Source organism: Babylonia areolata, chromosome 26 (genome assembly GCF_041734735.1).
Source record: "Babylonia areolata isolate BAREFJ2019XMU chromosome 26, ASM4173473v1, whole genome shotgun sequence".
Taxonomy (NCBI): domain Eukaryota; kingdom Metazoa; phylum Mollusca; class Gastropoda; order Neogastropoda; family Buccinidae; genus Babylonia; species Babylonia areolata.
The window spans coordinates 32,211,088-32,227,983 of record NC_134901.1 but is presented as its reverse complement, the minus strand read 5'-3'; the positions used below and the strand labels follow the sequence as shown (position 1 = coordinate 32,227,983).

Below are 16,896 nucleotides of genomic sequence, written 5' to 3'. Positions count from 1 at the left end.
TGCATCAGTCGTGCTACTCCTTGTTGGGGCGACAGCAATGGGTCACTGGAAGTAATTTTTTTATTTAGCAAACTAGGGTCTACAGACTCATCAGAAGAACAGAAACGCCATAGTAAGGCACTTGAACAACTTCAGGTAGCAACGGCAGAATCGCAGAAAGAGAGGATTCAACGTTCAGATTTTATTAGTGAAAAACTAAGACAGCAACAACACGCTGTGAACACATTTCAAGACGTTGATAAGGCTATGCAAGAGTATTACAAAGTTACGGGGGAGCAATTGCCTCCTCTTCCTCATAAACCCCAAATTTCTGATCACTATATGCCTTCGGAGGAACAAAACGATTGTGAATTTGTTTATTTTCATTGCCATGACGATCTCTGGTTCTGTGGTTTATAAAATTGCAAAATAATAAACATTCACTATTTTTTTTTAATAAATGGATAAGAACTATTACAATCCTAAAGGTTATTGGAAGTGTAATTTGGTGGTTAGGAAACTCGCGAAAGCAGCCAAGGTGTCTGAGGGTGAGGCTAGAAAATGGTTACAAAAGCAAGCTATATGGCAAATTTGTCTACCCCCATCCAAAGTATATTCTGAGAGCAGAGTTTGATATTACAGTTCCTAATAAGATTCACCAGGCTGACTTTTTATTTTTGCCCTCTGACAGAATCAGACGTAAGACTTATAAGTATGCACTGACTGTTGTTGATGTTGCAAGTCAATACGAAGAAGCTGAACCATTGACTACAAAAGACAGTACCGAAGTGGCAGCCGCTTTTTCACGTATTTATAGTCGTGGACCATTGAAGTGGCCTAAACTTCTTCAGGTAGATTCTGGACGTGAGTTTATGGGCGCTGTGAGTAAATCTTTAAAGAAAGAAGATGTGGGGTTAAGACGCAGAGATACAGACAGAAGCCAGGCTATTGTAGAAGGATTTAATCGAACGCTAGCAGAACCATTGTTTAGTCATCAATATGTGGCTGAAATGAAATCACCAAATCGATCGACAGAATGGGTCACTAGATTACCAGCTGTTGTGGCTGCATTGAATAATGAGGTGACGAGGCTAACAGGTAAGAAGCCATCAGTTGCAATTAAGGCTAAATCGGTAGAAGCCGAGTCCTCCGCACCGGTCAAAGATGATAAAGGAGAGTTACCATTTAACGCACAAGTTCGGTACTTGTATGAACCTAGTAAGCTTGAGGGCGGAGCTCGTAAACAAGCAACAGATCCCATTTGGTCTCTTAAAGTTTATAATATTCAGCGTATTATGCCCGGTGATCCGATTCTTTATTATTTCCAAAATGGCCCATCAAGAAGGTTTGTACATGAAGAGCTTATGGTTGTTCCTCATGATACTGTAATACCAAAATGTCCATAGGCATAGGATGTGATACCATCAAGTAAATATCTCTTTGAATCATAAGGCGATAGCGAGGTCTTATTCTTCATCCGTCATATTTAATTCTTGTCTTAGCTCTCGCTGGCATTGCGATAGATCTTCATGCTTCACCTTCAGCTTCTCTGGTGCTAGAGGGTATTCATTATGTAGATCATGTAAACATTCGGGGTATTCAATATCCGCTTCTACAATCAAACTCAGATTCGCATCATCAGCTCTGGTTAATACCTCTTCCACCGTAATTTTTCACCATTCAAAGTTGGTCTTAAGTAAGCGCTGCATCATAGCCCATCCGTACAAGTTGTTGGCATCTAAGTACATCAAGTATGAAGAAGGTAGTTCAGGGTTGTGTTCTTTCAAATATTTATTATTTGCATGAGCGTACCTTTTTGAAACCATACTAATACCACCATTAATGCCTTTCTCAACCATGTTGTACATTTCAACGTCAATGAACAGCTCTAGTTCCACTCGCGTTACTTTTAGTAGTGCATCCCAAGCAAGGCCTGATGATGTGTAATAGTGTGCAGGATCGAGATTATATACTTTCATGCACGTCTTTCTAAAGTTCTCGAAAATGTTGGGGAGTAGGAGAACATCACTATTCAAGTAAATCATCATGTAATCGGCTAAGGTTTTACAGCCAAACACTTTCCATACTTTCCGTGCTCGCGCGTAGTCTTCATCTGTAATGTTTTCATTTGATAGCGAACAAAAAAAGTCCTTCTTGGGGGGTAATCTCGTTTCCTTAAGTCTGTCAAATCTGTCAATGTGTTCATACGGATATACACCCTCGCGCGTCATCAATTGGAACTTTTCATCGTTTTCGAAGTAAGCTCTCGTGTTAAGTTAACTTACCCCGTGCAGCAGTTAACTTTTCTAATGAGGCTAACAAGAACTGTTGGCTGTCTAGAAAGTTTAACTCACCAGAGCTGAATGAGATTTATTTTCCCATGTTATTTGCACTACATGTAATTTTACCATAGCCCGTGTCCCCAAGTTCTTAAATTAACTGATATGAATCATAGCCACGCATATTATGTTCAAAGATTGGTAGTTCTACTTGATCTGGTTTAATTCTTAACTTTAAATTGCATTCATTATGTGCTGGCCCTCTATATAAGCCTGTGATGTGATCATGGTCTCTAACACTATCAAAGCCTAGGTTTATCACAAATATGACAAGTCTCTGCATTGCACAAATCTTCCTCTTGTTCTGGGGTTATAATCATTTGGTGTGTGTGTGGGGGGGGGGGGGGGTCTAGCTCTTTCCCTACAAACCGCAATACCTTGTATAGTTTGTAGATGGATGTTTTAGCTGCATTAGGTCCTAAGTATGTTACTGGCTTATATGTGACACCATCACTTCTAACAAGTCTAATATTAAAGCTTGACATCACATGCTTTCTCGTTTTTGTTGTGTTTGCTGATCTTTCTTCTACTGGAACTAGAATGGAATCGCTATCAAAGTATACAACAAATGGTACTGGCTATTGCTTATGGTAATTCTTAAACTTGAATGTATTCGTTCCCTAATAAGGCATCTTAGCTCTCACATAAATCTTATGATCTAGTTTTAGACAGTCCACTCTGTGTAAATCAATAATCTCTCGCGCTGTAAATCCATTCAAACAGCTCTCGCAAAAATACATCTTATTTTTGTGTGATTTTGTATCACACATCAGTCTATTAAAGTTTTTAATGTACGTATAGTGTAGATTACCTTCCTCATTTTCAATCACTAGTAGATTAGTTTTTTTCCATTTCTTCCGGTTATTTACTCAACCTCATTCGTTCAATCACATTATTTTTTTTAACTGGAAAATGTTAATCGCGATATTGTTGAACTTCTCTACTTTCTTTATACGATCAATCGGTGTTGGAAAACTTATCCCCGTGAAATCAAAATCATCTTGATCATCTGGTGGATACCTTGATGGTCGATTTGGTTGATTAAGCATTTATCATCTTTGTTTTGAATGTTAATCACAGCTTTCTTATTCTGAATCTTATCTGGGAGTGGAATATATGTCCCCGGTGCACTTATGTTTACTCTGTTAACCCACAGTTCAATTATTCTAATAATTGTCCAGTCTGACCTCTCACTTGTAAAAAAAATATCTGTTTACCCATAATTTTATCAGTTTGTTTTTGTATGTTGAGATCTTCTTTTACATAAACAATGGATTGGTAATTTGATCTTCTTGTAATCTCCTTGGTTTCTTCAAGCTCTCCTGGTTTTGCCTTCATCTCAACCCTGAGCACTATATTTGTTTAGTAAGTGGTAGTGTATTCCTACGTATTTTATCACTTTGATTTCTTATAAATGTTGGGGATCAGTATCTGTTGGCAATGCTTTCATGTTATAGTTAGAAACCACTTTACCAAAATTTTCTATACTTACATTCATTAAGCGTCGTCGTTGTTCTTGTATTGCAGTGCTCAACCTCTCTTTTCTCAATCATGAATATCTAGTTACACCTGATTGAGAGGCCATAGATATAGATTTCAACTCACCCACTGTATATAACTCGAGCGGGCTTAAATCACATAATCTAACAAGTTCACGTTTTGTTGCATTCGGATTATACTCGAGTTGACGCTCATCAGCGAGACGTTTGTAATATGCAGTTGTATAACTTGCCATTTTTGGTATACTATTATAAATATTTTTTCTTCAATTGGAAATTTTTCTTAACAAGTTCTCGATTTTGTGGCTTGTATATTATAAGCAGACACTTATAATCAATTAAGAAATTTTCCATTTAGAGAAATAAAAACATATGAGTATACAAAAATGCGTAAAGGTAAAAACATTTGCAAATACCTACAAGTTAAAACCACCACCATATGTGGTAAAACCTGTGATGGGATGTACTGTCATGACCATATTAAAAGTCATAGAAAAAATATGCTTCTCCTTGCTCTTTGCAAAGGACGTGGTTTTTATTGTCACAGTGCAACCGTGTGTAAATCGTGTCTTATACAAAGTAAACAAAAACAAGTAGAGGTTGATAAGGAGGTTGATGACGATTATGATGACTTGCTCGATGAAGATGGATATCTTAGCGGACCTGTTCCATGGGGTTGTGAAATTACAGGTTTTAGAAATAATTAATCCAGTGCTCAAGTCGCACATAAAAAAATTATTGTATAATAACAACATGTTATTTTGTTGTTGTTATGTACATGTAAATTACATAGTGCTTCTCGTGCTTCTCTGGTATAACTATGGTAAAAATCATGGTAAAAATCCATAAACATTTTGCAATTCATACAATTTATGTGTAAATGGCATGATACTTAAACAGAACGCCTCAGGTGTCTGGAGGCGTTTATTTAGCAAAATCTGTGGCTTTTTTTTGTTTAAAAATCTAGGTGGTCCAAAACCCTCAGTCTCTATACTACTGTGATATCTATGTTTGAAATCGTGATAGGTTCATTTTGTTTTTCCTTGTGGTTGCAGTGTGTATTGTTTGTGTTCTGGTGACCTTGCAGTGATCGTTTGTGACCGTGGACGCGTTCCATATCTTTGATGAATTTTGTAATGCATATTGTAATTTTACCTGTCATGTGTGACCTCTTTTTTTCCAACACATGCATGCCTTTATAAATCATGTTATGCGTGAGCACACACACACACAACACACACACTGTGTCCCTATTTGAGCTTTCTTCCTGTTTTAGCCAGCGATGTGGCAGCTATTGGTCACGTGCATATTGCCCACTGTGTGTTGCGTTTTTCATGAACTCTGTTCAACGACGAGGTTTTCGATGGCTCTCATGATATTTTCACGTTAACTCACTCAGTACGGCCAGTCCTCTCTTCTCCTCTACACAGACCCCTCGGATGTCCTGTGGGTGTCTGAATGACCCAACCTTTAGCTTCCATCGTCAGAATTGTGGTATTCCTTGTCAACATTCACGTCTTCAGTATAAGAGCCTTCCGCTTGCAATATTTTGATGATGGTAATTGGGGTGAAACGCTGTTAACGTCGTCTCTTTCGCCGTTCGTATGGAGAGAGTTAAAAGACACGCGCACACACACACACGAGCACTACACTCACACGCACGCACACACACACCATCACGCATGGGCAGAAACATTCCGTGAAGACACACTTGGCTGGAAGGTGGAGGGGTGAGGGGGGCGGGGGGAGGGGGGGGCTCGTTTTGTACATAGTGTGTGTGTGTGTGTGTGTAAAATACCGAGTGATAAACCCTTTATTCTTCTTCTATTTAGTTCGTTGGCTGCAACTCCCACGTCCACTCTATATTACACGAGTGGGCTTTTACGTGTATTACCTTTTTTTACTCCGCCATGTAGTAGGCCGTCATACTCCGTTTTCGGGGTTGTGCATGCTGGGTATGTTCTTGCTTCCATAACCCACATGGATTGCAGGATCTTTAACATCCGTATTTTATCTTCTGCTTGCGTAAACACACGAAGGGGGTTCAAGCACTAGCAGGTCTGCACATATGTTGACCTGGGAGATCGGAAAACTCTCCACCCTTTACCCACCAGGCGCCGTTACCGAGATTCGAACCCGGGACCCTCAGATTGAAAGTCCAATGCTTTAACCACTCGGCTATTGTGTCCGTCAAACCTTTATGAAAAATGGACATACCACATTTCTGACATCCTGTTTGAAAAGTTGTAAACTGCTGCATTCCCTGTTCGCCACGGATTGTCAGAGGGAATGATTTTTTTCTTTTTCTTTTTTGCTTTTTGTATGTGAATGTATATATATTTCTATGTGGATGGACAATAGTTGGTCTTGTTTCTCTTTTCTTTTTAGTCTACATATTCTATTGATGTCTCCCACAGGTGTGAATGTATATTGCTTCACTTTGTTCAGATATGGGAGGGTTGTCTGCATTCTTATTTCCTTGATCAGAAAATATGGTACAGCTGAAAACAGTGTTTTTGAGCAAAAGGCGCAATGTACGTGTATCAATAATGCAACGCATCAATGAATAACCTTAAAATACCATCCTTATGTTTGTCAGGGGTTGGGCTCTTTTCAAAAAGGGAAAGACGTTTTTCAGTACTCAAGACAGAAACAATATTCAATATACTTTTTAAGGACACACACTTTACAAAAAAGATGGAGAGACGGATTAGGGCAGAATGGGGATATGAATGTGTTTTTTCATCCAACAACTCTAGGTCACGAGGAGTAGCTATTTTGTTGAACAATAACTTCGAGTTTCACATTAAAAACAAACAAACAAACAAACAAAACAACAACAACAACAAAACAACAACAACAACAACAACAAAAAACCCAATCATAGGCGCTCAGGTCTTTAAAATGTTTAATAAGGAAATTCTATTGATAAATGTTTATGGACCCAACAGAGACGACCCTTTGTTTTTTGAAGAAATACAGAAAAGAACTGAAGAGCAAGTTATTTCTAATGTAGTAATGGGGCGGGACAGGAATTTGGTAATGAACCCTAATTTGGATTATTATATGTTACAAGCATGTAAACAATACAGGAGCACAAGAAAAATGATGGATGGTTACAATTAGTGTATATGTGGAGAGAAGTAAATAATGAACTTCTAAGATATACTTGGAGGAGACCTACCTCCTTACAACAAAGCCGGCTTGACTTTCGAAAAATAAAATTAGAAGGGATACCTTTAAGATCTAATGCAAGATGGGCATCTGAGGGTGAAAAAGTAAGTAAATACTTTTGTAATCTTGAAAAACGTTAATTTTATTAGTAAGCAAATGTTAAAATTAGTTACAGAGCAAAGCAATACGCTGACAAAAACAGACGAAATACTAGAGGCGACAAGACAGTATTACGAAATCTCATACAAAAACAGAATGTAGAAGACATAGATATAAGTGGTTATGTTAACAACTTGTCCAGTCTCGACGAGATTGAATCAAAACAGTTAGAATGATTAATTACAAGACAACAAGCTTCAGAAGCTATTAGGAGAATGCACAATATAGAGAGAGTCCAGGAACTGACGGAATGACGGTAAACTTTTACAAGTTTGTCTAGAACGACATCTGTGGCTTTGTTGTTAGAACACTGGTAAGGGGAGAAATGTCAACGACGCAGAAAGAAAGGTTAATTACATGTCTACCAAAAGGGGATAAACCAAGAGAACACTTACAGAATTGGAGGCCCATATCTTTGTCAAACGTTGTTTATAAGCTAGGATCATCAGTTTATAGCTGGTTTCTAGTCGGTAAATAACTGAAGATCAGACAGGTTTTATTTCAGGTACATATATTGGCGATAACTTGAGAATTGTATACGATATCATGCATTAGTTAAAAAAAGAGAGAACATCTTTCTGGATTATTAGTTTCAATAGACTTTGAAAAAGCATTCGACTCTCTAAACTGGAAATATATGAACAAGGTTTTACATGCCTTCGGTTTTGGAAAAGATATATGTAAATGGTTATGCGGCTTTCCAAAAGATGTAAAATTTGATGTTATTGTAAATGGTAAGGTATCCCAAAGCTTTAAAATACAAAAGATGTAAAATCTGATGTTATTGTAAATGGTAAGGTATCCCAAAGCTTTGAAATACAAAGGATGTAAAATCTGATGTTATTGTAAATGGTAAGATATCCCAAAGCTTTGAAATACAAAGGATGTAAAATACAAAGGATGTAAAATCTGATGTTATTGTAAATGGTAAGGTATCCAAAAGCTTTAAAATACAAAGGATGTAAAATGTGATGTTATTGTAAATGATAAGGTATCCCAAAGCTTTGAAATACAAAGGATGTAAAATCTGATGTTATTGTAAATGATAAGGTATCCCAAAGCTTTAAAATACAAAGGATGTAAAATGTGATGTTATTGTAAATGATAAGGTATCCCAAAGCTTTGAAATACAAAGGGAAGGCCGTCAGGATTTCGCCTTTCCTCTTTGTACTGTGCTCCGAAATTTTGGCTTGTAAGATTAGGGAAGATGAGGGTATTAAGGGTATTAATATTGCTAACACGGTCTTTACAATGATAAAACACTAAATGTATGGTCAGGGCGGATGAAGAACTCGAAAAGGCGATACCTCCCAGAAACGATGATGAAATGGACCCCCTAGCCCCACCCCTCCTGTTTAAAATAGTAAGTATTTGGTTCTCAGATGATATATGAAAAAAATGAAAAGAATACAAGGGACAAACTAACTAAAACTAAGAACCCATTCAGGATTTGGTCAAAGTGTATATGTACACCTCCAGGTAGAATTGCTGTCATGTCCGTGTCATGATCGTCAATGTCGTTGTTCCTCTCGTTCTCTCTTCTGTTTTTCTTTCTTATTGTTCTCTACGATTTCTGTTGTGAAAAGACAAGAAACCAACCCCGATTTCAAAGGAAATGTAATTCATAAAAACAAGGAGGACTTCTCACGCTTTTCTGACACATTGAAAAAAAAAAAAAAAAAAAAAAGCAGGCGTGGTGGCGCTTCCCACGCTTTCATGCAATTGTGAGAAAGCGTGGCGGGGGAACGACCATCACGCTTTCTCGCAATCCCACGCTTTATCGTTACGCGAGAGAAGGTCTGAGCGTCTCTGTGTTCACGCTGGCATGATATAAAGTAAGGCCGATAAATTACGAACGAGCTATAACTACCAAACGTCACAGATGTAAAAACTACCAAACGTCCCAACTGGAAGAACTACCAGATATTGCTGTTAGAACTACTAAGCATCACATCTATCAGAACTACAATGCTACAACTATAAAAAGTACAAACGTCGAAATTGTAAGAACTATCAGACGTCACAACTCTACCAAACGTCACAGATGGAAGAACTACCAAACGTCGCAGCAGTAAGAACTGCCAAACGTCACAGATGGAAGAACTGCCAAACGTCACAGATGGAAGAACTGCCAAACATCACAGATGGAAGACTAACGTCACAGATGGAAGAACTGCCAAACGTCACAGATGGAAGAACTGCCAAACATCACAGATGGAAGGCTAACGTCACAGATGGAAGAACTGCCAAACGTCACAGATGGAAGAACTGCTAAACATCACAGATGTAAGAACTGCCAAACGTCGCAGCTGTCAGAACTGCCAAACGTCACAGCTGTCAGAACTACCAAACGTCGCAGATGTAAGAACTGCCAAACGTCACAGATGTAAGAAGTCACAGATGTAAGAACTGCCAAACGTCACAGGTGTAAGAACTACCAAACGTCACAGATGTAAGAACTGCCAAACGTCACAGATGTAAGAACTGCCAAACGTCACAGCTGTTAGAACTACCAAACGTCGCAGATGTAAGAACTGCCAACGTCACAGATGTAAGAACTATCAAATGTTGCAGGTGTAAGAACTACCACAGATGTCAGAACTACCAAACGTCGCAGCTGTAAGAACTGCCAAACGTCACAGCTGTAAGAACTGCCAAACGTCAGATGTAAGAACTGCCAAACGTCAGATGTAAGAACTGCCAAACGTTGCAGGTGTAAGAACTACCACAGATGTTAGAACTGCCAACGTCACAGATGTAAGAACTATCAAATGTTGCAGGTGTAAGAACTACCACAGATGTCAGAACTACCAAACGTCGCAGCTGTAAGAACTGCCAAACGTCACAGATGTAAGAACTGCCAAACGTCACAGATGTAAGAACTGCCAAACGTCACAGATGTAAGAACTGCCAAACGTCGCTGCTGTGTAACTGAATGATTGATTATTATGGATACTCATATAGCGCCTATCCTCGGTCAGAGACCAAGTTCCAAGGGCTTTACAAACACGGCGTCACTTGCACAACAGGCTCGGGTAGGGCTGACTGATGGCTGCCACTGGGCGCTCATCATTCGTTTCCTGTGTCATTCAATCAGATTTCAGGCACGCACACATACACAATCAGACAGATATGCAACATTTTACGTGTATGACCGTTTTGCTTTTTATGAACCCCGCCATGTAGGCAGCCACACTCCGTTTTCGGGGGTGTGCATGCTGGGTATGTTCTTCTTTCCATAACCCACCGAACGCTGACATGGATTACAGTATCTTTAACGTACGTATCTGATCATCTGCTTGCGTATACACACGAAGGGGGGTTCAGGCACTAGCAGGTCTGCACATTTGTTGACCTGCGAGATCGGAAAAATCTCCACCCATTACCCACCAGGCGCCGTCACCGAAATTCGATCCCGGGACCTTCAGATTGAAAGTCCAACGCTTTAACCACTCGGCTACTGCACCCGTCATAAGAACTGCCTAACGTCGACGTAAGAACTACCAAACTCCACTGTAATAACTGCCAACCATTACCGATCTAAACGTCACAGCTGTAAGAACAAACGTCACAGTTCTGAGAACTACCAAACGTAACAAATATTCAGCATACCAAACATCCAAACACCAAAGCTCTGAGAACTACAAAACGACACAGATCTGAGAACTGCAAACGTCACTGTTCTAGGAACTATCAAACTACCAAACGTTGCAGCTCTATGCACGCCACATGTAACTGCTGTAATAGATCTTAAGTCATAGATCTAAACATCACAGTTGTATGAAGTACCAAATGTCACTGATCTATACATCAAAAGCTGTTACTACCAAACGTCACAGAACTAAACGTAAGAACTACCAAACGTCACAGATCTAGAATCTCAACTGTAAGAACTACAAATCATCACGGCTGTAAGAACTACCTAACGTCACTGATCTACTAAACGTCACAGCTGTAAGAACTACCAAACGTCACAGCTGTTAGAAAAAACGTCACAAACTACCAAACGTCACAACTCTAAATTATACCAAACTAACAACCATCACAGTTCTAGGAACTATCAAACAACATAATTCTTAGAACTGCAAATGTCACCGTTCTATGAAGTATCAAACTACTAAACGTAGCAGCTCCTTGAACACCACAGCCTATGAACAGCAAACCTCACAGTTATATGAACTACCTAGTGTGACAACAGTAAGAGCTACAAATGTCACAGATGAAAGAACTACAAACGTCGTCACAGATGTAAGAACTACAAACGTCATGGCTCTGAGAAATATCAACTGTTACAGCTGTAAAAACTACAAACTATCAAACGTTAGTGCTATAAGAATTACCAAACTCCATCATCATGTGTGCGTATGTGTTAGGGTAGCTGTAGGTAGTATGTATGTTAAAATGTATTATGCATTGTGTGTGTGTGTGTGTGTGTGTGTGTGCGTGCGTGCGTGCGTGCGTGTGTGTGTGTGTGTGTTTGTGTGTGTGTGGTCACATTTTGTTGTGTGTATGTAACACTGATGTAGTGTTTTATGTTAACAAAAGCGTTTTTGTAAAGCACCTAGAGCAGATTTCTGGATAGTGTGCTATATAAGTATCCATTATTATTATTATTATTATTATCATAAGGCCACAGCTCCCAAGGGGACTAGATTGATACTTCTAGATTTGATTTATGTGTTCGGAGATCAGCTGTCAACGCAATTTTCATAATCTGAAAACGAAAAGGGGGTTACACACATAACAGTTTAGGTGGTAGTTCCCTATTTGAGTATCTTAAATTATGAGACCCATTTAACTGAACATTTTCGTGGGTTTTGCAATGTAGGCATATAAGAAATGTAAGCCACCCTTCTAACCAAGAGTATGTCTACAAAACGACGCGATCTGGCAGTTTTTATCATGAACACAAACCGGCACTTTGACGACTGAAACCGCTATGTCTTTTGTTTATCTTTTATGGTTGGGAGACCAATCAACAGGGAAAAAATGTTCTCTGGTCAGCAAGGACTGAATGAACACGCCACTGAAAACGATTTTGTGCACCTGGCAAGATGGCTATACATTTGCGAAGCGACTGATTCTACACTAAAGTTCACTGACCCTAAAAACAGGACGATGACCATGGAAAGCGGGTCACGATTTATGCTAATATTGCTTCAGCTATACAAAAAAAATGTTATATTAAGTCCTGGATATTGGATACTGAAATAGGAAATGATCCGTTTTAGTTGGTATACGCCTGTATTATACATAACACATTCCATTGGCTGTTGCGTGTTTAACGCTTTTCGGGTTTGAATTATCTTTGGAGAGCTAATCGTTTCTCTTATTCACCTCAGTTACTCATTTACAGGGACCTCAGCTTACCAGGATTCTGTTGACCACGTGCTTGTCGTGAGGACTGACCCCCCCAAACACCAGTGACGTCATCCGCCTGCAGCTGACTTCATAGATCTTGGAGTCTTTGATCCCGTCCACCTCAATCTGGGTCTTCATGCCGCCTCGCCGGAATCTTACCTGTCACAGATGCGAACAGATTACTTCAAGTTAATATTGTCTGACAATGTTCAAGCTTATGAAACATGTCTAACCTGAATGTACCGACGATAACTTTCCTGGAAAACCCATCTGTTAACAATTTAAAAAATCATTTCGGACGCCAAACTGAAATAAGCTAAACAAGGCAGGTGCCTTGTTTGTTCAGAATCTATAAATACGACTCATTTTGTTGAAAAAAAAAAAAGATCTGCATAATTTTTAAAAAATGAATAGAGGCTACAAAAATTCATCAGTAATACATTGTTTGAGCATTTCTTTAAAAAGACTGTGAAGACATCCGTCACATAATTTATTATGTCCATATTGTCTCAAGAAATATTTATTTATTTATTCATTTATTTATTTATTTATTAAGATGTCTGAATATAGCGCATATTCTTGAAGCTCTATGCGCTTTACAATATCATGTCATTGCCAACATTGGCTGTTGCGTGTTACCATGACACTTTTCATTTTTCTTTTCCTGTCCATTTGCAGGTAACCCTGTATAACGAACACAGGAGAAAGATGTTGATGAATAAATGTAGGATTTGTGGAATGGTTGGGTGAGAGATGGGGAATTAAAAGAAGTGTTGGGGGAAAAAAAGCGCAAGTGGTCAGCAACATTGTCTTTTGAAGCGAACATAGAATAAATTATACACTGACATACGAATTCACATCGCGGGGGAAAAAAACAACAACAAAAACCCCAAACCTTTTTTTTACATTTGCAACTGACCGTCCTGAACTCTCTGATCTAAACAGAATTTAACAATTGACACAAACTTACGTGCCATGACGCAAATGCATCAGAACGGATCTAGATTTGTTTTACAAAAACAAAAAACGGGAACATACACGCACGCACGCACGCACGCACACACACATACACACACACTGACCACAACACTATGCCACTGGCCGTCATTGAGTTTGTAGGGGTGAGGTATGAGCACGTCAGCTGAGACAGTGGAGCAGTGGATTTTGTAGTAAAGGTCCCCACCCATCAGGCGCAGTGCCAGCAGCTCCAGCTGTCGGTCCCATTGCCGTTCTCGTCCATAGAAAAGAATGCCGTTGTCTCTGTTGGTGCGGAATTCAAACCTGATAGCGTTCCTGCTGACCACAGAACATGTTTGCTATGGGAACATTCGCTGGTCATTTTTATTGGATGGAAATGACATATTTTGCATGGATTTTGCATGACATTGATGATATTGTAACAAAGGCGATGACGTCAGTTCAACAACAACGGCAAGAACAGACCAGTGTGATCAGGGGTGATCTCAATGACATGATCACTGAAATCGGTCAAGTAAAGAAGATATGTGCTGAAATAAACCAACGCTGCGACAGGTTGGAAAAGGAACAGCGAGAAATTTCAGACACTGTGACAATTTTATCATCGGACATTGTCAGTCTTTACGATGAAATGACAGACAGAAGAGAGGAGACCAGTGAACTCACAGGAATTGTGAATGATTTGAAAGACGAAATTGCGCACATGAAAACAGAAATGGACAATTGTAATTTAAGTTGTATCGTTGCTTATTTTTGCCAGCTCCTTGGTCAAAGCAGAACACAAAACAGTGGATGTTCTGCAATTTGCTGTCATTATTATTATTATTATTATCATCATCATAATTATTATTAATATTATTATTGTTGTATGTTGCTATTCATCGCATACCATTAACTAACAAATTATTATAATAATAATAATAATTATTATCGTTGTTTGTTGTTGTTGCTATTCACCGCATACCATGAAGTCACAAATAGTTTTATCATGTTCAGAGTTGCATATTGTATTATTGTTTGTAATCATTAATGTAATCCATTGAAAAAAAAAAACCTGGTTCACAAAGGAAACTCTTGCCTATTTGCTCTGACAGGTAGTGTTAAAAATATGGGGCAGAAGACCTGACTACTCACCTTGTTGGAGCATGATTACCTCCCTTGCTTCCTTTTTATTTTATTTTATTATTATTATTATTTTTTAATTAAATAAACAAACTTACCTTGTTTTCTTCCTATTTATTCATATCATCCTCCTTTCCATGGCAGTTCTGATTTGTCAGTTGATAATGTTATGATGTTATGGAGGGCAGACACCACTGTGATGGAGCATGTGGGTTTTTTGTTTTTTAAACTTAAAAAAAACAAAAAAACAACTATGATTGTACCATAAATGTTTTTGTGCCTAAAAATGACACAGTTTTAATGAGGTTTTGTTCTGACATGGAGAAACTTAGCTGAGAGAAATGTGTGAAATCAGATGTAGTTTTGCTTTAGTTTGTGCTTATCTGCATAGTGCTAGTGTTGTCATTGATGTTACTATGCAAGTTTCCACAGGCTGTTACGTGGTTTCAGCAACCTGTTTTCTGGATTTCGTGATTTAAAATTGGACATTAATTACCTGTTGATTGTATGTATGTATATATGATGTATGTGTATGTATATATCATGTGTGTGCATGTATGTATCTGTGTGTAATGTGGATGTATATGAAAGTATGCACACATATATATAATTTTACTCACATATCAATTCACTCACACACACACACACACACACACACACACACACACACACATGATGATGATGATGATGATGATGGAGTCTCCCGTCGGTCCGACGGATAAGTAGGCAGGCAGGCTTATCTGTCGGTGTGTGTCCTCATATGGGAGAAGAGGCCGATTCTGGATGTGCAGCACTTCCCACAGGTGTTGCAAGGGAAAACGTTTCCAGAAGTTGAGCCCTGCTTCCTTCGCTCACGCTTCTCCTTAATGGCCAGCGTTCTCTTGTTTTCAAACGTATTTATGCCACTAGAGCACAGCATCCTCCAGCGAGAGCGGTCAAGGGCATCAGTCTCCCAGGAAGCGATGTCTATGTCACAGGCTTTGAGGTTTGTCTTCAAGGTGTCCTTGAAGCCCTTGCAGGGTCTTCCAAGTTCACGGTGGCCTACCTTCAGCTGGCCATACAAAAGCATCTTCGGGATCCTGCTGTCTGTCATGCAGACAACGTGTCCTGTCCAGCGTAGCTGGCACTGGATCAGCAGGCTTTCGATGCTGGGCAGGCCGCTCCTCTCTAGGATCTGGAGGTTGGAGACCCTGTCTTGCCACTTTATGCCGAGGATCTTTCGTAGGCATCTCTGGTGAAACTGCTCAAGTTGTTGAATGTGACGGCGATACGTCGTCCATGTTTCACAGCAGTACAACAAGGTGGTCAGCACAACAGCTCTGTAGGTTTATATCTTGGTGCTGAGCCTGATGCCTTTGTTGTTCCACAGCCTGTTGATGAGTCTGCCAAAGGCGGAGCTGGCCTTGGTGATGTGCAGCGTCACTTCTGCATCAAGGGCTACGAGGAGCTCAGCCGCACCATTTCAGCGGTAGACAGAAAGGACAGGCTGATCATCCTTGGGTATTTCAATGCCTGCGTCGGCGTGGACTTCTCCTCGTGGCCAAAAGTCCTAGGACAGCACGGCACTGGCAAGTGCAACTCCAACGGACTGCTTTTGCTCTCGCTCTGTGCGCAGCCTGGAATAACCATCACCAACACCCTCTTCCAACAAGCGGACAGGTACAAGAACACATGGACGCACCCCCGCTCCAAGCAATGGCACATGCTGGACTATGTGACTGTCCGGCAGAGGGACAGAGGTGATGTTTCCATTACACGCTGCATGAGAGGAGCAATCTGTTGGTCGGACCATCGCCTGGTACACAGCAAGATGAACATCAGACTTGCACGCAAGCTCCAACCAGCCAGGGAGAAACCCCCTAGGAAGCTGAACATCCACCGCCTCCCTATCACCAAGGACGTGCTGCAGCAGCAAATTCAAATAGTTCTCCAAGAAATTCCTGCATCGACTGATGTAGAAGAGGTATGGAGCACCTTTAGAGATGCTGTGTACACAGCAGCAGCTGACACACTCGACTTTGTACAGAGGAGCCACAAAGACTGGTTTGACGAGAACGACTCTGGAATCTCCAAGCTTCTAAACACACTGCATATACGGCATCAGGATCACATTTCCGATAAAGACTGCCAGAGGAAGGAGAACCAGTTCTTGCAAACCAAGCAACTCGTACAGAAGAGGCTGCGTGAGATGAAGAACACCTGGTGGGATAGAAAGTCCGAAGAGCTTCAGTTCGCTGCCGATGCTCACGACATGAAGACCGTCCATGATGGTCTCCAAGCTGTGT

The 16,896-nt window shown here is 39.9% G+C and overlaps 1 protein-coding gene across 2 annotated transcripts in view; it reads right to left on the bottom strand.

Annotated features, from left to right (window-relative positions):
• LOC143300515 (laminin subunit alpha-2-like) overlaps nt 1–16,896 on the bottom strand; it is a 95,045-nt gene that overhangs the window by 13,150 nt on the left and 64,999 nt on the right. Inside the window, exons 3-4 of one of the 2 annotated variants that reach the window (XM_076614248.1) lie at nt 13,594–13,807; nt 12,521–12,670 (exon numbers count right to left, since the gene is read on the bottom strand). In XM_076614248.1, coding sequence (XP_076470363.1) covers nt 12,521–12,670; nt 13,594–13,807 — 364 coding nt within the window. The remainder of the gene's footprint in view (nt 1–12,520; nt 12,671–13,593; nt 13,808–16,896) is intronic. The other variant, XM_076614249.1, reaches the window with a different exon arrangement.